This window comes from Heterodontus francisci, chromosome 7, assembly GCF_036365525.1.
Source record: "Heterodontus francisci isolate sHetFra1 chromosome 7, sHetFra1.hap1, whole genome shotgun sequence".
Classification (NCBI taxonomy): Eukaryota; Metazoa; Chordata; class Chondrichthyes; order Heterodontiformes; family Heterodontidae; genus Heterodontus; species Heterodontus francisci.
The window spans coordinates 88,505,451-88,529,630 of record NC_090377.1 but is presented as its reverse complement, the minus strand read 5'-3'; the positions used below and the strand labels follow the sequence as shown (position 1 = coordinate 88,529,630).

General features: G+C 44.7%; 1 protein-coding gene across 9 annotated transcripts in view; it reads right to left on the bottom strand.

Moving 5' to 3' along the window:
• Positions 1–24,180, bottom strand: part of gulp1b (GULP PTB domain containing engulfment adaptor 1b) — a 475,365-nt gene that overhangs the window by 203,848 nt on the left and 247,337 nt on the right. For all 9 annotated transcript variants that reach the window (XM_068035589.1, XM_068035592.1, XM_068035597.1 and 6 more), the window contains one exon: positions 8,608–8,683. In XM_068035589.1, coding sequence (XP_067891690.1) covers positions 8,608–8,635 — 28 coding nt within the window. In that variant the 5' untranslated portion in view covers positions 8,636–8,683. The remainder of the gene's footprint in view (positions 1–8,607; positions 8,684–24,180) is intronic.

Here is a 24,180-nt window from a genome sequence, read left to right as displayed (position 1 = left end):
ATTGAAAACTGTCGGCGAGACATTGGTCGTCTCAATTTCTCTGCCCCCCTCACTCACTCTAACCTGTCCCCCTCTGAACTTGAGGCACTCCGTTCTCTCAGGTCTAACCCCGACATGGTCATCAAACCTGCAGACAAGGGTGGTGCTGTTGTTGTATGGCGTACCGACCTCTACCTTGCAGAAGCTCAACGCCAACTCACAGACACCTCTTCCTACCTCCCTCTGGACCATGACCCCACCACCGAACATCAAGCCACCGTCCAAAGGACTGTCACTGACCTCATCTCCTCTGGAGATCTTCCCTCTACAGCTTCCAACCTCATAGTCCCGCAACCCCGGACAGCCCGCTTCTACCTCCTTCCCAAAATCCACAAACAGGACTGTCCCGGCAGACCCATTGTGTCAGCCTGCTCCTGCCCAACTGAACTTATTTCTTCCTATCTAGACTCTCTCTTTTCTCCGCTGGTCCAGTCTCTTCCCACCTACATCCGTGACTCTTCTGACGCCCTACGTCATTTTGACAATTTCCAGTTTCCTGGTCCCAACCGCCTCCTCTTCACTATGGACGTCCAATCGCTCTACACCTCCATCCCCCACCAGGATGGTTTGAGGGCTCTCCGCTTCTTCCTGGAACAGAGGCCCAACCAGTCCCCATCCACCAACACCCTCCTCCGCCTGGCTGAACTTGTTCTCACATTGAACAACTTCTTCTTCAACTCCATGCATTTCCTTCAAGTAAAAGGTGTCGCTATGGGTACCCGCATGGGTCCTAGTTATGCCTGTCTTTTTGTGGGATATGTCGAGCATTCTTTGTTCCAGTCCTACTCAGGCCCCCTCCCCCAACTCTTTTTCCGGTACATTGATGACTGTATCGGTGCCGTTTCCTGCTCCCGCCCCGAACTAGAAAACTTTATCAACTTTGCTTCCAATTTCCACCCTTCTCTCACCTTCACATGGTCCATCTCTGACACTTCCCTTCCCTTCCTCGACTTCTCTGTCTCCATCTCTGGGGATAGGTTGTCTACCAATATCCATTATAAGCCCACTGACTCCCACAGCTACCTCGACTACACTTCTTCACACCCTACCTCCTGTAAGGACTCCATTCCATTCTCCCAGTTTCTCCGTCTCCGACGCATCTGCTCTGATGATGCTACCTTCCATGACGGTGCTTCTGATATGACCTCCTTTTTCCTCAACCGAGGATTTCCCCCCACTGTGGTTGACAGGGCCCTCAACCGTGTCCGACCCATTCCCCGCACCTCTACCCTCACCCCTTCCCCTCCCTCCCAGAACCGTGACAGGGTTCCCCTTGTCCTCACTTTTCATCCCACCAGCCTCCATATCCAAAGGATCATCCTCCGCCATTTTCGCCACCTCCAGCGTGATGCCAGTACCAGTCGCATCTTCCCCTCCCTTCCCCTGTCAGCATTCCGAAGGGATCGTTCCCTCCGCGACACCCTGGTCCACTCCTCCATTACCCCCACCACCTCGTCCCCGTCCCAGGGCACCTTCCCTTGCAATCGCAGGAGGTGTAATACCTGCCCATTTACCTCCTCTCTCCTCACTATCCCAGGCCCCAAACACTCCTTTCAGGTGAAGCAGCGATTTACTTGTACTTCTTTCAATGTAGTATACTGTATTCGCTGCTCACAGTGTGGTCTCCTCTACATTGGGGAGACCAAGCGCAGACTGGGTGACCGCTTTGCGGAACATCTCCGCTCAGTCCGCAAGCAGGACCCTGAGCTTCCGGTTGCTTGCCATTTCAACACTCCCCCCTGCTCTCATGCTCACATCTCTGTCCTGGGATTGCTGCAGTGTTCCAGTGAACATCAACGCAAGCTCGAGGAACAGCATCTCATCTACCGATTAGGCACACTACAGCCTGCCGGTCTGAACATTGAGTTCAATAATTTCAGAGCATGACAGCCCCCCACTTTACTTTCATTTTTAGTTATTTTTTCTTCCTTTTTTTTTGGCATTCCTTTTTACATTTTTTACAATTTTTTTTGTATTTATTTCAGTTCATCTTAGTTTGTTCAGTTTGCTCACCCACTGTTTTTTTCAGGTTGTTTTTCTTCAGGTTTGCACTTGCTGATGTTCAATATTCAGTATATTCACACCTAATCTGTACTAATGCTTTGTCTTTCAACACACCATTAACATCTTGTTTGCCTTTGCTCCGTGACCTTTTGGTCAGCTATGTGGCCTGGTCCAATCTGCACCTTCTCCTTTGTTATCTCTTGCCCAACCCCCACCTCACTTGTTTATAATCTGTGACTTTTCTAATATTTGTCAGTTCCGAAGAAGGGTCACTGACCCGAAACGTTAACTCTGCTTCTCTTTCCACAGATGCTGCCAGACCTGCTGAGTGAATCCAGCATTTCTTGTTTTTGCTGCAGAGCTTAGACCTGATCCTTTGGTTATGGGATTGCTTAGCTCTATCTATCACATGCTGCTTCCACTGTTTGGCACACAAGCCATCCTCTATTGTAGCTTCACCAGGTTGACACCTCATTTTGATGTATGCATGGTGTTGCTCCTGGCGTGCCCTCCTGCACTCTTCATTGAACCAGGGTTGGTCTCCTGGCTTGACGGTAATGGCAGAGTGGGAATATGATGGCCCATGAGGTTACAGATTGTGGTTGAGCACAATTCTGCGGCTGTTGATGGCCAACAGTGCCTCATGGATGCCCAGTTCTGCATTGCTAGATCTGTTTGAAATGTATCCCAATTAGCACGGTGGTAGTGCCACACAACACAATGGAGGGTATCCTCAATGTGAAGGTGGAACTCTGTCTTTACAAGGACAGTGCGGTGGTCACTCCTACCAATACTGTCATGGACAGATGCATCTGTAACAGGCAGATTGGTGAGGACAAGGTCAAGTATGTTTTTCCCTCTTGTTGGTTCCTTCACCACCTGCCGCATACCCAGTCTAGCAGCTATGTGAGCAGGAGGAGAAGGGTGAACCAGAGTCAGCTGTGGGAAGTCTCCCTCGGAGAATGGAGGACAGACAAAGCCACACTCCGCTTGGCAAGGATGCTGGACCTTGGGTGTCACAAACAAGGAGGGTTTTTCTGCAGCTTCAGAAGCAAATGAGTTCATGAATGTTGGACATCCCTGGAGCATTGTGGAGCCATGGGAAGACAATGGAGGACTCAGGGTTTTGAGCACTTGAGCTCTGCGATTGAGAGAGTGGCCAAACTGGCCATATGCAGCACCATTCTGAGTGGATGCAGGAGTTGCGCGCTGCCATACACAGAGAGATTGACACTCCAGAGCATTGACCACTCAGGTTGCTAATGGTGCAGAGATTCTTGGAGTGGATGCCAGCTGCATCCCAGCTGGTGGCCTCATCCAGCATGCAAGAGCACCATGAAAGGTAGTCGAAGAAGCTGATGAGGGTGCCACCTCTCAAGGGGCACCAGTGCCATCCCTCACCTCTTCGGCCCCTCCGACTGGGGAACCATCCATGCCGCAAGGCCCTGTGAAAGAGGCTGCCTCTGCAATGACACAGGCAGAGCAGCCTGTGGAGGAACCCTCACGGGCACCTCTACAACAAGGATGGAAGCCACAGGGTTCTCAGCCGCAAGCACAGACAAGGGAGTAGACTGCTTCCATCTCTTTCTCAGCCACAGGGGAGCGCTCCACAGAAGTGAATGGGCACACAATGTGCCACGCTGTTAGATGCACTTAATGGGTACGTGTAATCACTTTGTAATGACATATGTAATCTTTGATTATTTTACTTTCCTCAAAACCTTGCTGAATTTTTGCCCCCCCAACCCCGAAGTCAGGAACGGAGACAGGGTGTTGGGGGGGCCAAAAAGTACCGGCACTGGGTAGCATGTCAATTTCAAGGCACCGATCCCGGCGCTGGCTATAATCACCAGGGCAGGGGAAGGGCGGGACAGGAATCCTGCATTCCTCACCATTGAGGCTGATTAAACTGGTTAAACGGTTGTACTTGTTGAAGGGGGAGGGTGGAATATTTAATGGGGCACAGGAATGTCAGAAGCTGTCAGTTTCTGAACAGGTGAGGGAAGATGGGTTTACCATGGGGAGCCAATCATGGCTGCCCCAGGGCATCACCCTAGCCCCATGTGGGTCAGTGGGGCAAAGGGGAACTGGGTACTTGGTAAGGGGGTGCCTTTGGCGCTGCACAGGTGGCAGAGAGATGGGCACTCAGTCCCCAGGTTTTGAAAAGGGTCACCAGCCCCCCTGGCATGACAGGAGCAGAAGAGCATGGGGCAAGGCTGCCAAGGACAATTGGGCAGCCACCTGCCACCTGTCCAGAAGGAAGGCTCTAGCTGGCAATGGGGGCACGACTGTCAGATTTTGGGCTCAGTGGTGATAAGGGGCAACACTCTTTGCAGGAAAGGCAGAACCCCACGCATCATGAGGGCATGGGAGAGGAAATAAGGGCAGGAAGGCAACAGAGGCCAAACCCTCGATGCAGGATTGACTCCTGAAGATGGAGCTACCTGGAGATGACCAAGACCCAATGCTGCAGAAGACTGTGACTCTCCAGGCAGATGGTCACAGACATCTCTACCCTTGTCCCTGAAGACCTCACACCTCTGGTCACCATGCCTTGCCAACAGCTGTCAAAGTTACTGTGGCCTTGAACTTCTTCACTTATGGCTCCATCCAAACATCAGCTGCAGACCTTGGTGGCATCACAAAAACAGCTGCAGACCACTGCATTTCGCAGGTCAGTGATGTCCTCTTTGCCAGAGCTGGACAGCACATTCATTTAATGACAGACATTGGCTTGCAGAGACAGAAGGCATTGGGTTTCACTCCCATTGCTAGATTCCCCCAAGTACAGGGCATCAGCAATTGCATCCAAGTGGCCATCAAGGCACACAGTGGCCAGCCAGTGAGATCCATCAACCGAAAGGGCTTCCACACCCTCAATGTTCAACTGGTCTCTGACCACAACACGAGCATCCTCCATGTGTGTGCTTGCTTTCCTAGCAACTGCCATGACTCGAGGCTGCCTCAGATATTCACCCAACTCCCAAAGTAATGGACAGATCCTAGGAGACAAGGGAACACCTTGAAGATTTAGTTACTGACGTATCTGTGGGAGTCCCAGACCGAGGCACAGAGGTAATACAATGAATGCCACCTACTCAGTAGGACAACCATTGTGCAGGCCATTGGGCTTCTGAAAATTAGATTCCGGTTCCTGGACTGGGCCAGTGGTGCCCTCCAATACCCTCCTTCAAGGGTCTCGGTCATCGTGGTGGTCTGCTGAACCCTCCAAAACATGGACGTCAAGGATAGTGAGGCCCAGGAAGGAGACAGCTCACCGGGGGAGGAGCAAGAGCAGGAGCAGCAGATAAGAGAAGAGGAGGAATTGGAGGGGGAGGAAGATGACGCTGAACTGAGAGGTGCCCCTGCTGCACGACAAAGTTGTCTCTTCCTGCCACCATCTGGGAAGAGGACCTCCCTCCTCTCCCTCGCAGCCTCCAGCATTAGATCCACATTGGCATCTATGAAGTGAGGGTCTGCCCTGCTCTCGGTGCCAGTGGAAGGCTTTGGCTCAAACCGCAGATGTCCCCCTCAGGACAACCAGCAACCTCAGAGACGGTTGCCGTGGGGTGTCTAAATGAGTCCCACACTTCACCTGACTCACTTCCAATCCTGCCCCCACTGATCCTAAGTGGACAGGAAACCTGTCTCCATATCAATTAAGGGCTCACCCCCGTGAAAATATGAACTTTAATATCACTGGAGGTGGGTTTCTGACCCAAATACAGACCCGACTCCTGCTTCCCGTCTCTGTGGCAAAAATTCAGCCCTTACCTTGAACATTCAGGTATTTCAGTTAGTAATGAAAAATAAACGGGGGACAAAAATGTTTTGAGTAATTTGATTAGCTCAGTTAATCTTTTATTGATGGGTTATCGTTACTGGTCATTTAGCGTCATTGTTTCCATACATCCTTAATAGTTGCCCACTTTGATGCCAATGCCACCTTTCTTTTTGTATCTTCTCATCTCTTTAGTTCACAAATAAAATTTTCAGAGAACAGAGCCACCAATTTGCTTCCAAGTGACTTGAAATAAGCATTAAAACTCAAATTTACACAGGATAAGGGAGACAACCTTCTACTTCAACTTAGAGAAACCTATTGATATATGCCAGGAAATCCTGCAAACGACATATACTCAGAATAGTCCTGTTCTGGGAAAAAGTATCTGGAAAAAATATGTAGTTGAAGACCAAGCTTCTGAGACAAGGTGAGACCTTGAAATAATAACTTCAAGGCAGACATTAAAAGAAACAACAACAATTCAACGTGTAACTATAATCATATTATTGTGAAATATGTGATTTTTAAAATTTATTTTGTGTCAAACCTTGATTTGAATATTTGAAATTTCAGTCAGTGAAAAAAAAACAGCAGACAATATTTTTTAAAGAAAATTTTTATTAATTTACTTGGTTATTATATTTTTGCTCTTTATTGGCAGATTTTTTTGATGGCTCAATTGTCATTTTTGTAAATACTTAAAAGTTTGTTGTTGGCAATTTTCTTATGTTGATCTTGCTTTTGATTTATTTTTTGCTAACTCTTTGAGCTCTGATTTGAAGCCAGGCAATATGTGACAGCAAAATGCTGACAAAATTTGTGACACAAGTAGTAAAGGTAATGTGTGCAGGATGTGCATGCCATACACAAGACTTGTAAAATATAACAGATAGAATAGAGGACATAAATTAAGTTTGCAAATTATTGCAATCAAATAAAAAAATGTTAGATTTGAAAGGTGATTCTATCAAAAATTATTAAACCAATAGACAAATAATAATTCAGAAAATATTTGCTTCTGAAATAGACTGGCATGTAAGTAGAGACAATCTAAAGCCTGTAGATTTTTCCCCTTAGAAAACTAGCCTAATTTCTGCTGCAGAAACATGAATTAAGCAATCAGTGTTCATCTAAGAAAAGAGAGAGATAGAGAGACATGTTTTGGAGTTGGGACCAGGACGCAAGGATCTAATCTGGGTCCTGACCCAGCACCATGCCGGAAACAGTCACCCGACACAATTTTCAAAGGAATGGCCAATTATTGGCCAGAGGACGCGCACAATGTCTAACTATGGATGGCGGGTGGGCTCCCGAAGCTGAGGGGCCAATAGGAGGCCATGCAGCACTGAGAGAGCAGCAGCCCGCCGATGCAGTTAAGAGAGAGAGAGAGGGAGAGAGAGAGGGCACCTCAAGATGTAAGCACCCTCTGAGCACTTCCAAAATTTCTTTAAAAAAGTGTCTAAGGCTGTCAGACTGCCATTGTTTCTGGAGCACTCGTCCCACGGTCAGCCGCCGAGAAGCCACCTGCTTTCACTGGTTGTGCTTTGGTCACACCAGGACTCTGCCTGCCGACTGGAAAATTGCAATTGGTGCAGGAAAGGGGCCTGCATAAGCCCTTAACTGCCTTTATCGGTTACCTGTGTTTGCAAATGGGTAGCTGTTTCACCCTGACCAGGCCTGTTTGAAAATGGCTTGGAGGTGGTACCAAGCTGGCAAACTGACACAGGAAATTCTGAGTCCACCCACCTCAGGTCTTGCCTCCACCAACCAAAGTCAGTCCATAGAGGGAGAAACGTCAAGGAAATCTTATGACAATGATTGGAAATGTCTACACAGAAAATACTTAATGGGCTTAGTTTCCCTAATTCATTTCATGCATTCTTATTGATTTGATAACACAATACACAAAAAGATGGACAGGCTAAAAAATGAACAGACGAGCTGATGCTTTTGATTGATCTAACCTATTGCTGTATGAAAACTGGAGATCTTCTTCCAAACTGTTGGTGGCAACAGGTTTAGTACAAGGAAGAGAGAACTTATATTTGAATAGTATTTTATATCCTTAGATTGTACCAAACCACTTCACAGTCAATGATTGACTTTTGAAGTATAGTTACTCATTTTGTAGCCAGATTCAGTAATTTGAACACAGCAAGATCCTACAATTAGCAAAATAAGATAAGTAACAGTGTTAACCAATTATTAGTGGTGTTGTTTGAGGGAGGAATGTTTGCCAGGAGAACAGAAGAACACCCTTCTCTTCAGCTTTTACATTCATTGGAGCAGGAAGAAAGGGACTTAGTTTAATGTCTCATCCAAAATACGGCATTCTAACAGCACAGCAATTCTTCAATATTACGTTGAGGTGTTAACCTAAATTATGTTCTCAAGTGTTAAAGTGGAGTTTGAACCCACAGAAGGAGCAAAAGAACCATTAGTTAGGGAAAAGATAAACAAGTGCAATGGTAAAGGTTTAGAAGCTCTAAACAACTTGAAAACCCCAAAACATGTGTAACAGCAACTATGGTATTGTTGTGACACTTCCGTATTTGTCCTCAACATGGTTTCCTCAAATCTATCAAGCTAAATAACATTCCCAAAGAATAAAGCAGTTTTAAAAGGTAATTTCCAAATTCTCTTCAAATAAACTTGTTAATCACTTGTTACTGATTCAAATACTGCACTGACATTCAAAGAAATTATTTGCAGTCTCAAGAAAAAAAACATATTTTTGCAGTCAATTTAGAAAAAGCAAAAAAGCCAAGAAATCCACCTACCTTTTTTTCTACTAAAAGCACGGTTCATGTTGATACGTGTTCAGCTGAAACACCAGCAGTACTGAAGTAGCTTTATCTGAAAATGATAAACATGCATAAGATCATAAAATCCTTCTGTGATGATTACAAGCTTTTAACAGATAATTAGATATCAAACACTGTAATCATTTTCCACTCTGTAACAAACCAGCAGCTTAATAATTCATTATCGTTCCAACCAAGTGATTTTCAAAATTAAAAAGTAGGCAAGATGGTTCTCTAAAACTGTTTATGAGTGATTCATGCAGATTTGAAGTAAAGCAAGGCACATTTTTTTATCATTCATGGGACGTCAGCATCACTGACAAGGCATGCATTTATTGCCCATCCCTAATTGCCCTTGAGAAGGTGGTGGTGAGCCGGCTTCTTGAACCACTGCAATCCATGTGGTGTAGGTACACCCAAAGTGCTGTCAGGGAAGGAGTTCCAGGATTTTCACCCAGCAACAGTGAAGGAACAGCGATATAGTACCAACTCAGAATGGTGTGTGGCTTGGAGGGGAATGTGCAAGTGCTGGTGTTCCCAATTGTCTGCTGCCCTTGTTCTTCTTGGTGGTTCCAGGTTTGGAAGATGGTGTTGAAGGAGTCTTGGATATTTGCTGCAGTGAATCTTGTAGATGGTACACACTGTTGCCACCGTGTGCTGGTGATGGAGGTAGTGAATGTTTAAGGTGCTGGATGGGGTGCCGATCAAGCAGGCTGCTTTGTCCTGGACGGTGTCAAGATTCTTGCGTGTTGTTGGAGCTGTTGCTGACCTGCTCCTGTAGCCACAATATTTATATGGCTGATCCAGTTAGGTTTCTGGTCAATGGTAAACATAGGATATTGACGGTTGGGGATTCAGCAATGGTAATGCTGTTGAATGTCAAGGAAAGATGGCTAAATTCTCTCTTGTTTGAGGTGGTCATTGCCTGACACTTGTGTGTCGCAAATATTACTTGCCATCTATCAGCCCAAGCCTGAATATTTTCCAGGTCATGTTGCAAGCAAGCACAGGTTACTTTAGTACCTGAGGAGTTGCGCATGATACTGAACACTGCAATCACCCACTTTGACCTTATGTTGGAGGAAGGTAATTGATGAAGCTGCTGAAGATGGTTGGGCCTAGGACTATCCTTAGGAAATCCTACTGCAATGACCTGTGGCTAAGATTATTGGCCTCCAACAACCACAACCATCCTCTTTTGTGCTAGGTACGACTCCAATCAATGGAGCGTTTTTCCCTGATTTCCACTGACATCAAATTTGTTAGGGCTCCTTGATGCCACACTCAGTCAAATGCTGCCTTGATATCAAGGGTAGTTACTTTCACCTCCCTTTTACAGCAATTTATCAACAAATAATTCCTGGCAGATATCACTTGCACCAAATCACCAATATTCCTTAAGTGTCTGGTTAGTTCAACAGTATATTAGTTATATACAATAAGAAATGAACATATAATTAGTACACCCAACATTTCATTGTGGAAAACTGAATAATTGCATTTTAATCTGTAACTGCAGTTTGAATTAAGGTCACTGTGCAATAATAAATATTTTGTTTGAATCTGACAAAATCTTTGGCTGGAATTTTATGCCCCCCTCCACACCCCTCCCGCTCCACAGCAGAGGGATAGTGGCGGGGTGGGGGTGAGGCTGCAAAATTGAGTGGGAGATGGGGGGGTGGTGCCATTCCTGACACCTTTCTGACCCCGTTGCAATTTTACAAGGGGCTGCAGTGACGAGAAACGGCCTGCCTGCCCCAGGCCAATCAATACCCTTAAGTGGCCAATTAACTGCCACTTAAGGAACTCCTCACACCACTGCTGGTATTTTACCAGCGGCGCTAAGAACGGCTCAGGCCCCCATAATGCCGCCAGGTTTTACCTGGCGGCATCCTTGCGGGCTGGGATGTCCCTCCTAATTGGGCACCCTGTGCCCCACGGAGGGCCCCACCGAAGCCCCAACTACCCCCACTGAAATAAAGCCTCCCCCCCCCCACCACTCCCAACTGACTCCCCCTTCCCTCGTCGGGGCCCGGCCAATTTCCCTGGCAAGGCTCCAAAAACCTATCTTATTTCTGGTGCAGTCATCCCTCTTGCTCCTGCAACTTGCTGCAGTCCCAGCAGTGGCCACCGCTCCCTGTGACGCAGCTGGGAATGAGAACAACCGGCCTGCTGATTGGATGGCAGCTTCATTCGGCGGGACTTCCTGCCTCAGAGCGGTCCATTCAACCCATCATGCGAGCTCTATGAATGAGCTATCCAATTAGTTGCATTCCTCTGTTCTTTCCCCATAGTCCTGCTCCTCATTAATGCTTCACCCAGTGATAACCCTTCTGATATAATGCTTTGAAATGGGTATTTCTGTGCTGGTGTTTTCACACTTAATTTACCATTGCAGGGATGACAGGAATGGCAGATCTGGGAGTGGCAGCAGCTGTTTCTCTGGAAATGCCCCGCCATTGGTTGTTGTGCCTTAATTTGCTTAGATTCCATACTCTCAAATTATTCTCTCAGGATCTCTTAACTGCTACGTTTCCCTCTGTTGCTTTAAGACCTTAAAACCCACTTCTTAGGCCAAACTTTTAATTACCCCTTATAATCTGTCCCCCTTTGGCTCAGCATCCATTTTTCTCCTGCCTCTGTAAAGTGCCTTACAGTGTTGTTTTATGTTAAAGTCACTATATAAATACAGGTTATACTATTAGCAGTAGAAGAACCAATTCTCTTCTGAAAGTTACCGTTTAATCTTCTTCCACCAGCAGTTTGAGGTAGTGCATGTGAGATCAGTCCAACTTGCTGCATAAAAAATTCCTCATTTCCCCTCCGGATTCTTTTAAATCAATTATCTTAAGTCTGTGTCCTCTGGTTACTGCCCCACTCCCCCCCTGCCTTTAGAAACAATTTCCCCCATCTATTCTAACAAACCTCCTCATAATTTTAAGCATGTTTAGTAATTCTCTCCTTAACCTTCTCGGTTCTAACGAAAAATAATTTACTTAGGATTTAGGGTCATATGAACCAAGGACATAATTGGCCAGGTCCGAAATCCAAGAGGAAAAGAAAGCAACATTTTGAACAATAGATCAATTTTTAAAACTAGAAAAATAATTTGCATTTAATAATCTCCAAAGAATAATGTTGTTAATCTATATGATCTAAATTGGGCTAGATTTATTGCCCGTTCGTCAATCAACAGAAATGTAGCTTTAACACTAATGTCTCACACTCTAATTTCTAATATGGATTTATTTGCTTGAATGACTCAATTCCTGTGAAATTGATTGGCAATTGTGTTTAAAAAGCTGAGGAAACTTTTTTTGTAGTGAATGCATAAATATTTTGAAGTAGGTGAAAAGTTTTTCTTTGAACATTTTTACTTCTCAATAAGTTTTAACCTTACTACATATTTTTAAATATTTCAGTCATTTAGAACTTGTAAAACTGAGGGTGATGCAGCAGCATGCCTTGTTGTAGCACCATTTATTATGATAGAGTGGAGGGATGCAAGTTTAATAGTTCAGTTTGCTGAGTTCTCAATCTCAGCTGCATTACTTTGGGGAAGAGAAAAACAGAGGTCAAATGCTTTTGCACAGAGGCAGGAAAATCACTGTCACTGCTGCTACCTTTGCCTGGTGGCACCTATTGTGGGGAAGTCTGCAGATCTGGATAATTTGTTATGAAGTCACTCAACAATGATTGTAAAGCTGTTGCCAACTGAGTATTTCCTGGGTAAATGTAAAGGCACAAAGTGATAGGTGCATCTGGAGGGAGAAAAGGATGATTAAAACGTAAACAAAATCTTGATTTTTTCCGATATCAGCCATTGTTACATGACTCCCAGTTACTGGCTGAGGCCTCAAAACTTGACATCTGCCTAGACTGTGGGCCCAAAATGGCAAGCGGCACAGCAAAGCCAAGGATGATTGGGAAAAATATAAAAGGATTTATACCCTCATTAATTATAATTTTGAATATTAATAATTAAGTTTCTTAGCTTAGACATTTCCCTATGGACAGCTTAGCTTCCCTGCACAATTTCCCATGAAACAACACATTTTCTTTATTCCTTCGTGGGATGTGAGCATAGCTGGTAAGGCCAGCATTTGTTGGCCATCCCTAATTGCCCTTGAGACGGTAGTGGTGAGCCCCCTTCTTGAACCACTGCAGTCCATGCAGTGTAGGTACACCCACAGTGCTGGTAGGAAGGGAGTTCCAGGGTTTTGATCCAGCAGCAGTGAAGCAGCAGTTCCAAGTCAGGATAGTGTGAGTCTTGGAGGGGAACTTGCAGGTGGTTGTGTTGCCATGCATCTGCTGCCCTAGTCCTTGTAGTTAGTAGAGGTCACAAAACTGGAAGGTGCTGTCGAAGGAGGCTTGACGAATTGCTGAAGTGCATTTTCTAGATGGTATACACTGATTCTACTGTGCACTGGTGGGGGAGGGACTGAATATTTAAGGTGGTGAATGGGGTGGTGATCAAGCAGGATGCTTTGTCCCTGATGGTGTAGAATTTCTTGAGAGATGTTGGAGCTGCACTCATCCAGGCAGTCACATTCTTGACATATGCCTTGTAGATGGTGGACAGGCTTCGGGGAGTCAGGAGGTGAATTACTCGCTGCAGAATCCCCAGCCTTTGACATGCTTTTGTAGCCACAGTATTTATATGGCTGGTTCAGGTAAGTTTCCAGTCAATGGTAACCCCCCAAGGATGCAGCAATAGCTATGCCATTGAATATCAAGGGCAGATGGTTAGATTCTCTCTTATTGGAGATGGTCATTGCCTGGCACTTGTGCGGCAAGAATGTTACTTGCTATTGATCAGCTCAAGCCTGAATGTTGTCTAGGTCTTGTTGCATGTGGGCATGGACTGCTTCAGTATTTGAGGAGTCTCGAATGGGACTGAACACTGTGCAATCATCAGTGAACATCTCCACTTCTCTCCTTATAATGGAGGGAAGGTCATTGATGAAGCAGCAGAAGGTGGTTAGGCCCAGAACACTACCCTGAGGAACTCTTGCAGCGTTGTCCTGGGGCTGAGATGATTGGCCTCCAAAAACCACAACCATTTTCCTTTGATCAACCAATGGAGAGTTTTCCCTTGATTCGCATTGACTTCAATTTTGCTCGGGCTCTTTGATGCCACACTCAGTCAAATACTGCTTTGATGTCAAGGGCGATCACTCTCACCTCACCTCTGGAATTCAGGTTTTTTGTCCATATTTGCACCCCTGTAATGAGGCCTGGAGACGAATGCTCCTGGTGGAATCCAAACTTAGCATCAATGAGCAGTTTATTGCTGAGTAAGTGCCTCTTCATAGCACTGTCAATGACACCTTCCATCACTTTGCTGATGATTGAGAGTAGCCTGATGGGGCGGTAATTGGACAAATTTGATTTGTCCTGCCCACTGTGGAAAGGATATACCTGGGCAATTTTCCACATTGTCGGGAAGATGCCAGTGTTGTATCTGTACTGGAACAGACTGGCTAGGGGCAGCAGCTATTTCTGCTAGCCAGTACTACAGCCAGAATGTTACCAGAGCCCATATCCTTTGCTGTATCAAGTGCCTTCAGCCATTTCTTGATATCAATTGTAGTAAATCGAATTGGCTGAAGACCGGCATCTGTGATGCTGTAGATCTCAGCAGCAGGCTGAGATGGATCGCCCACTTGGCACTTCTGGCTGAAGATGGTTGCAAATGCTTCAACCTTGTCTTTTGCACTGGTATGCTGGGCTCCCTCAGCATGGAGGATGGGAATTTTGTACAGCCTGTTGTTAGTTGTTTAATTGTCCAGCACCATTCACAACTGGATGAGGGAAGACTGCACACCTTTGATCTGATCCATTGCTTGTGGGATCGCTTAGCTCCATCTATCGCATGCTGCTTCCGCTGTTTAGCATGCATGTAGTCCTGTGTTTTAGCTTCACCAGGTTGGCACCTCATTTTCAGGTATGTCTGGTGTTGCTCCTGGCATGCTTTCCTGCACTCCTCATTGAGCCAGCGTTGAGTCCCTGTCTTGATGACAATGATGGAGTGAGGGATATGCCGAGCCGTGAGTTTACAGATTGTGGCTGAATACGATTCTGCTGCTGCCGATGGCCCAAACAACCTCATGGATGCCAAGTTTTAAGCTGCTAGATAAGTTCTGAGTCTATCCCATTTAGCACAATGGTAATGCCAATCAATATGATGGAGCATATCTTTGTGTGAAGCCAGGACTTCGTCTCCACGTGGACTGTGCAGTGGCCACTCCTACCACTGCTGTCACAAACAGATGCATCTGTGACAGGTAAATTAGTGAGAGCAAGGTCAAGTGGGTTTTTCCCCCTTGTTGGTTCTCTCACCACCTGCCATAAGCCCAGTCTGACAGATATGCCCTTCAGGGCTCAGCCAGCTCGGTCAGTAGTGGTGCTACTGAGGCACTCTTGGTGATGGACATTGAAGTCCCTGATCCAGAGTACATTCTGTGCCCATAGTCACCATGCTAATGTCAGTTGAATATTTCTCTTATTATAGAAACTTGGGTTGTCTTGCAAGGCATATTGGCATCCATTTACCTGTCTAGAGGAAGTCTCCTTTGTGTAAGCCAAAACCTTGGAATTGTTGGATTAAGTCCCCAAAAAGTGAGCATTTTTAACAGAAACTGGTGTATGAGCCAAAGTAAGTAGTCCTGTTCTTCTGCTACTACTGGTATATCCTGTATTTATGTAGTGACTTTAACATACGAAAATGCTGTAAGGCACCTACAGAGCCAGGAGGAAAATGGATGCTGAGCCAAAGTGGGGGGAGATTATAAAGGGGAGCCAAAAGTTTGACCAACGAAGTAGGTTTTAAGGTGGCTTTTAGAAGAGCAGAGGGAGATGTAGCAGTTAATGGGTTCAGAGAGGAAATTTTCATAGTGTGAGGTCTAAGCAAATTAAGTCACAACCACCAATGATGGACCATTTCTAGAGAAACAGCTGCTACCACTCTCAGATCTGCCATTCCTGTCAGCTCTACAATTACAACTTAAGTGTGAAAATACACTTGCAAGGCATTGTTTACTGTGTCATTGGGTTAAGCACTAATACGAAGCAGGACTATGGGTAAAGAACAGAGAACCTGGGAATGAAAAAAAGGGAGATGACTGCCCTTGACTAAGGAGCCAAATGACCCAGAGGCTCAGTCTTCAAAAGAGCAAATGATACAGGGGAATTAATCTCAAGAGCAGATACAGCAGACATTTTTTACACTGATGTTTGAGATAATGGATAAGTGTACGCAGTCCACTATCCACATCTGTAATGTATTACAAAAAGTATTTCACAACCTGCAGAACACCATGTAGACAGTGAGAGTTGAGGTAATTGTTATGGCATCAAGATGCCAGGAACAGCTTCAAACAATATTGGTTTCTGGAATGGCAGCTGCCATAGATGCTTTCAGCAGGACAATGGTGTGGGGTTTGCAAGAATCAGTTGTGACTATTCTGTCTCTGAAGATACCAGTTAGTTGTATCTTCAATTCTGTGCCCTGCACTAATGGGTTGCAAGGATTGGCACAGATATTTCTGTCTCTCTGGAGAGTGGGAGTGATAATAAAATTATTCCTAAAGGGAAATCCAATCTAGAGTACTAAGCAACACTGAGCAGAACCAAATACAATTAGCAGCAAAAATTCTAACTGAAACCCAAAAGTACATTAAAGAATGTAACGTAGGCAAAGAAATTGCAACCTTCGGAATAAGCACACAAAATGGACCCCTCCTACCTCAATTTCCAAAATTAATTGCACATCATCCAGCTAGGCTGTTTTGAGTCACAATAGCCAGAATTGTACATTGGGTTGGAGGCCCCACCCACTGCCTTCACTGAGCCTGGAAGCCATGCTATAATTTTACGTGGCCCAGGTCCTTAATTGGCTTCCGGTGGGACTTCTGCAGAAAGTCACACCTCCAAGAGCTGCTGGCCAATCAGTGGAATTACAGCCAGGGAGAGGAGCAAGAGGGATGCCTGGAATATAGGTGAGTGCGTGGGACCCCGCCGGGGACAATTGACTGGGTCTTGGTGAGGCAAGGGGGGAGGTTGGGGGGGGGAAGGGTAATGCAGTGCATTGGAGGTGGCTTGCACCGTGGTGGGGCCCACTGTGGGGCACAGGGTGCCCAATCAGAAGGGCCCACTTCCCGCAAGGAAGCCGCCAGATTTTACCGAGCGGCTGATAATATACCAGCGGCGGCAGCGGGAGGCCCTCAAATAGCAGTTAAATGTCCACTTAAGGGCTTTAAATTGGCCTTGGGCGGGCGGGCCACTTTTCGTTGCCACCCCCACTTGAAAAATTGAAGCGGGGATGGGAATGTGATGGGAACGGGACCCCCCAAATCCCCCACTCAATTTTACGCCCCTCCTCCCCTTCCTCCAGCCCGCTCCCGCCATCATATTATATAGCGGTATGCAAAGCTTTCAGTTCTACCTTACATCTTGAAGGTGCACTTCACTGGAGTATGAATATCAAGAACTGATGTGAAAGAACTGCAGGTTTGAAAGAAAGCTTGGAAATGGGGCAAGGAGTAAATGTGGAAAAGGTTCACAGGCAATATTGTGTGGCCTGCAATCTTGGGCTTTCTGCTCAAAGCATTGTAGTTATACCTTGCAAGATTTCTTACAGTGTCCTATCTTCTTACGCATCTGTATGATCATGATCACCACCATTATCAGCCAGAAATGTTACTCGTGTGTCTTCTGGGAAGGGTGCCCTGACATGGCAAAAAGGGCTACATCATCCACCCAATTCATTTGCTGAAACCTTTGTTTTGCCAGCCAGTGATCTGGTGTTATACCACTGCTTTACAGGGCTAATTAATATTTCAAATGCATTTTGAAGGCCTATGAACACTGAAAAGTGTCCCCACATGCAGTCACTCACCTTTAAGTGCAAACACCCCTTTAAATTGGACTTGATGGCCAGATTTTCTATATCCTACACTCAGTTGGCTCGCAGAGCATACAACTTTGAACAACGCTTCCAATGAGCAGAGACTGGATAATTGGGTGCAGTCAGCTCACTGTACTGTTGACTAAATTTGTCCCAGCAGCTGGCATGGAGCAGAAAATTGGTTGTCTGGTGACATTTTTCCATTAAATGCCTATCTGCTTTATTGTCTTAAAAAAAATCATATTTTCAATTGATTTATTTGCTCTTGTTGACTTCAAGCATTAATGTCTGGATGTTTCATGCCACCTCTTGTTAGAAGTATAGCACTGCTGTCAGTCTCTGTTTTGTCCCTTGTATATTTAAAAAAACCTGAGCCAAATCTTCCTTTCAGTCTATGTTCTTTCTTTTCTACAGCAGAAGTGGTGCAAATACACATTCTCTATATTCCTGAATAGGATGCAAATGTTCTACTACTGATGTACACTACAGATATAATTTTCAAAAAATATGTTCAATGCTGGGTTTTTAATAGCGATGTGATTAATAAAATTTGATAAACAACAGAACTGATCCTGAAAAAGTAACTTTATATTCATGGAGTGCTGCTAAATGATTAATTAGCAGATTTTTTGAACAAAATTTTTTAATTTTTTTCTTAAATTTCTGAATATTTTAATTTCTGCCTTCATCCCATGTATATGTCCCAAAATTTAATTTGCTCGATGTAAAAATGTTTAATAATGATTTGATTTTATTGTTTCTTTGCTTCCTTTTTTTGGTGGGGGGGGTTCTTCTATAAAAATCCTTCAATGTGATTGGCTGCTGCTCCACGCATGAATGCCCGGTAAAGAATGTTGCAATCAGTTACAGTACCACTGCATGGTGATAGAGGTGAAATTCTCACCAGAGAGATTGCTAGATCTCTCAGCAAGACTTACTTAGAGGTCAGCGGTGAGTGCTTATATCTTTTTGAGTGGACATTTGCACAGTCATTTGCAGTAAAAATGGTTAGGATTTATTTTCACTTAAAATATAGATTCTTAGCAACAGAGAATTTTCAGCGTTCTCTATTTTGCAGCATTTGTAAAGTCTCCCAAATTTTATCATTTAAGTAAATATAATGAAAGATTGCTAATTTGATTGAGTCCTTCAAGCCGTGACAAGATTTTTATGGGCAGTTATACTTTCAGCACTCAGTGCCAGCTAGTATGGGGTGTTTCTCTGGGCCCCACGAGGAAATCCTATACTAACCGTGATCACATTAGAAACACCATGCTCCTGTCCTACATGCCCCCAGCCCCCATGATCCACTGATCTGAATGCTGAGGACTCTAACCATAGGTCCTTGGCAGTAGCCTCCAGCTACACTCACCCTGCTCCTGACCTGGACTATATCAACGAGACCCAAGAGTTAAAGTGGACCAGACCTCCCACCTCTGAGTCAGAGTGAGCCTCCAGTTCACCTCACTGAGGCTGCTGTTCACCCCACTAGCCTCGCAGTCGACTCTCATCCCAGTTTAAAATCCTGACCATATTCATATAAAGAGGCTCGAGTCCTGGGGTGGTTGTAAGTTACTGTTACTCACTTTAATAACCTATAATTACCAAACTGTGATCTCCTATGCCAAAATATACTTGTGATCCTGCACTATTTCCATCTCCTATGTACATCACTCTTCTGACCTTGATAATGAGAATTTTCAACATTGCATCACATCTATCCAGCTCATTTCCATTCTGCTCAAATCACCATTCTTGATGGCTTCAAAGATTGTTATTAATGGCTACAAGTCTCCTCTTCCACTGATCGGGTTGACGCCACGACAGAGACCTTTGTTATCCTAAATGACCATGAATAACTGAATAAGCCAATCCATAGTCCCAATTAGTAATTAATGCAGTCAATCCCTTCAACAGTTTTCTCACCAGCAACTCTTCCATTCGTCAGATTTTTCTGAAAAAATAACTGACTAAAGTCACCGGCCTGAAATGTTAACTGTTTCTCTCTTTAGAAATGCTGCCTGACCTGTTGAATATTCCCATATTCTCTTCATTGTTTTTCCTGTACCAGATTTAATATTGAATTCACCCAATCCTCAATCCTTCCTCTGTTTATTTCTCAATCCTTAAATCTAATTGGTTAAGGAGATACACTGTTTGTCCCATTGTTCATCAAGGTTCCAGATGCCCTGTTTCCTGGCTACATCATTATCAGCTGCACTTACAACAAGCTTTTATGAAAAAAATTGTTAAAAACTAAATGTGCACAAACAGGTCTAACTAATGGGGCAAACCACAAGGTGCCCCACTCTAACAATATCTGGCCCTATGTACCTATTTCCTCACCTGTCTGCTCTTCTTGACTACTGTTTTGCCTCTGCTAGTTGTAAAAAAACATTGGCAACAATTCACACTCTGTAAATTCTATCAATTTAGGGCAATGTTATAAGTTTTGATTCCTTGCATGGAGCTTCATTTGCAAGAAATGTATCCAAATTCGCAATATTCGCTCTGGCAGGTTTCTTGCTGGGAGTCCAAACTTAAGTTTATTTCAGCTTGTCAACTGGGTGGGTTTTGAGAAGATCTATGTTGCTTTCTTGAATCCAGTGGCTACTTAGACTTTTCTATTTGTGCAGTAATGCAACTGTTGCTATTTTAGCTGGCAAGGTAGGTTCCATATCTCACTCTTTCCACCAGATCTGGTACTGACTGCGACTTGGTTCAATTTGCCTGCTATTTTCAGTCTCCATAAAAATGTTGTCCATCACAACCAGCATCTTGATCCAGAAACATTTCAGTTAGAAGCCCCAGTAAATCCACAATGAGAGCTGCCAAAAGCAAATTACAAAGAAGTGATAACAGCCACCATCTGGAACTTTGACACAACCGTAATTTAGTATTAAGCTAGCTAGTTGATAGATTTCTCAAAGGCAAATTGAGGGTTTTGGCTCAGCTCACCCTTCTCAACCAACTTTAATGATCTTGTAAACAGCCATCAACAATATCAAGAGATTAAAATTCCTCTCAATAGTTTCATTGAAAACATCAAAGTAAATATAAAACAAGATTTTCAAAAAGGTCTCAAGTTCGGTCCTTGATAGCTGAACTCAGTCAACTCAGCAGTGTAGGTAATATATTGTCCAATTTGGAATGTAGATGTGCAGTCAAAATAATAAAACCTGGCTAAGACAATGGCAAGCTGAGATAAAATGGGTGACCTCTATTTGGGAAAACAGTATCAATGGATCATTCACATCATAGGACACTTGCTGTGTGCTGATGATGCTCACACTTGAGAAAGTGGTTGTGCAGCAAGTAAGCTGACTACATAAGGCAAGATGGAATAATTTTGGAGGCTGATTTTTAAAAATAATCTACAAATAGTATTCAAGATGATTACAATAAACCTTTGAAAGTACAACATCTCTGACTCCCACAAGGATCACCACTATTCCATTCAGTTTGTTCCTGTACTTGTATCTATCCATTCTGAATAGCTTGATCTAATATGATCACACTATGCTTCACAGAGCCACATTATGATCTTGACCACTAGAATATCTCAGAATCCAACTGTGCCTCTGAAAGGTGGACACAAGCAAACATGTGTCAAAGAAATCCAGACTGGGCAGTAAGTTAAGTGGACCAAATGATACAAGGTAGAAATTCTTGCTGATGAAAGTGATTTCACTGGCTGAAAACGGGTCAGCAGGTTCAGGAAACAATGGGATTGATTTTAACTCCTGGGCAGGAAGAAAGCAGCATGCCCATCTGGGAGCAGCATCAGGCAGGCTCAGCTGATTTCAATGGATGGGCCTCATTGTCACGCTACTTGGTGGGAAATGGTTGGCTGATGAAATCGGACAGAAGGCCATCACCAGGGATCCCAGAATTACCTAGCCAGCAATGAGCTCACCCATTTCAGATAGCAGTTAAAGCCAGTGTGGAAGGGGATCTCTTGAAAAGGTACATTGTTTTTCTACCATTCTACTGCAAAATATGTGGATTCCTTTTCTATGCTGTCCGATCACAAGATTTCATAATAGAATGCCAAGAAGAGTGCAGGGAGATCAGATCAGATAGTAGAATTAATGAAGTGATTGCACTCATGATCCCAGCAACCGTATCTACAGGCCTATCTGTCTACCAATTATAGAGTACTGCCTTCACAGACAGTTATGGACCAATACCATCTGCTGCAGGGAGACAGTGCAGATAATTTCTAATATACATCACCACTTGTACCTCCTTATGTGTACTCTGACTCACCCAATGCTATCTCCTCATTATCTAAATTCTTGGGGAAGATGTAGTTGTGCTGATGCCTACAACAGTTGGCAACACTAATAATGGTGTTATGAAGTACTGCTTGTTCTGAGCACTGGAAATACTGGCTGTTATTCAGTGTCTATAAAAGCAGGAAATGTAATATATTACAACGTTGGCTGCATGAAATCCTTTCAAACAATGCTTACACAACAACATAAATTCAGAGGGTCTTTCAGTTTGTGAAAGAGAGTGAATATAAGAAGATATTTCAAGAAAATGATGAAATGAACCCTCCCTGGTTTAGCCCTCTTCCAGTTCCTTTATAATTTCAACACTAATGGCATTCAATGAAGCCTCTTTGAACTGTCATTGTGATCCCTTTCCTAGTAAAAATTATCTGGTCCTAGTTTAAAGTTTCAACAGTACAGACAGTGACACCCATGGCTCCATTCTGCCATAGGAAGCTATTGTGGGGGAATTGCAAGATGCTGGGTTGGAAGGCTAGAAGGTTTTAGGCTGGTATTGGGTATAGTGCGGGATGCAGCCACAGACGTTAGAAGGTTGTTTTTGGATAGTTAAGTATTGAATGAGGTTTCAGCTATCCAGATAGCCCGTTAGGAATATTGGACCAGATTTTACTCTGGTGATGGGGGTCCCAGAAGTGGGTCGGAAAATGGGGTAAGACCCTGCCTTGGCCCTTCATCAGGCCCCATTGCAATGTCACGGCGGGCAGCCAAATAACTGCCCACCATCGGGGGTGCCGTCCCTTTAAGGGACGAGCGCCACCCTCCAAAATGCCAGCCAATTGGTAGCCACTGCTGGTAGTGCAGGAGCCCTGCAGTTCTGAAGAAGGAGACGATCCTGGGAGAAGTGAGTGGGGTCAGGGTTGCTGGGGCCATTTAGGCGGGCCCAAGAAACGAGGTAGAGGGGGTTGGTGAGGGTGGGATGGGTCTTCCCGTGGGGTGGGGGGCAGCCATCGCTGCCGGGGAGCCCTGGAATGCCACCAAAGGAGGGAACCCCTAACCCCACTAGAAGGCAGCCAGGTTTCACCTGGCTGCATCTCCCCGCAGCAGCGGGCCCCTCTGCCTTCCATAAAATTGAAATATAAGTGTGAAGAGCCCGTTAAGTGGCCATTAATTGGCTACATAAAGGCCTCAAGTGGCCTGGGCGGAAAGGGTGTCCTTGGTCTTCCCGGCACTGACAAAATGGCAGAGCACCCAGGCAATGTCGGGAACGGTGCCCCCTGCCATTTCCACCTCCCCCCACCATCTCCAAGGGCAGAATAAAATCCTGCCCATTGTTTCCCTTCCACATACTCCAGCTCCCATTACTTCAATCACATTTTAATTCCCAGTATACCCTCCATTGCTTGATCATTCACTTTATACCATCCCCTAACTGCCTATCTGCCATCATACCCCTTTAGTCCATGTAACTTCCTGTCCATCTTATCCTGCATTCTTTGCCACAATGCAATCTCTGACTGGCACCTCATCCCATTCCCTCTTTACACTGTGTCTGTTCAGCAAGACATAATTAATTCAACCTCTATGGTCACCATATCACCTTACATCACCTCTGAGTTGCATCTGCTGTCCTCCATTCATTTCCCGCATCACTCCTTGTTCCATCCACATCTTTATTGCTTTTCATTTACACCTGCAATTCTTACTTCCCCTCCCTGACTCCCATACTCTTTGCTGTCACCTGTTCATCATTCTATCCTTCATCGTACCCATCCACTTTCCTTCTCTCCATGACTATCAAGCCTTTTTGGAAGCTCCCTTCTCTTGTCTGAGAATCCTACTTTACTCCCATAAGCAGGGTAAAAGAGTGGATGATATGCGTGTGAGGCCAGCAACAGCAAGCAGGCCCAACGGCCAAGCAAGTATTTGGAATAGAGCCAGGAAAGGAGGGAAGGTGGCCAGCAACCGAAAGAAAACTAACACCAGGAGTACAGAAGCAGGGTTTGCAGGAAAAATGCAGCTATAAGCAGCTTGAATACCATTCCTCCCCTAATCTCTCATGCTCCTTCTTCTGATTGTGTTTCCTAACTGTTCATCTTCCCTCTACTCCCCACTTCCTAACACCATTGCTGCAATCACTCCCTCTTACTGTCATCACATCGCTCCTTCTTCGCTTTGAATTATTTATTCATTGCCTGTATCTTCTCCTCTGCCTTGCTCTGCTGTCAGTTACTGTACCCTTAACTATCCAATTATTCTATGAGACGTGACCTAAAAGATGCCTTAAAAATGCCCAGAGATGTTTTAACAATGGTGTTTGCAAAAATCATGCTCAAATTCTGAGGAAAAAGGGGAAAAGTTAAATAAAAACAGAAAAACCTGGAAATACTTAACAGATCTGGCAGC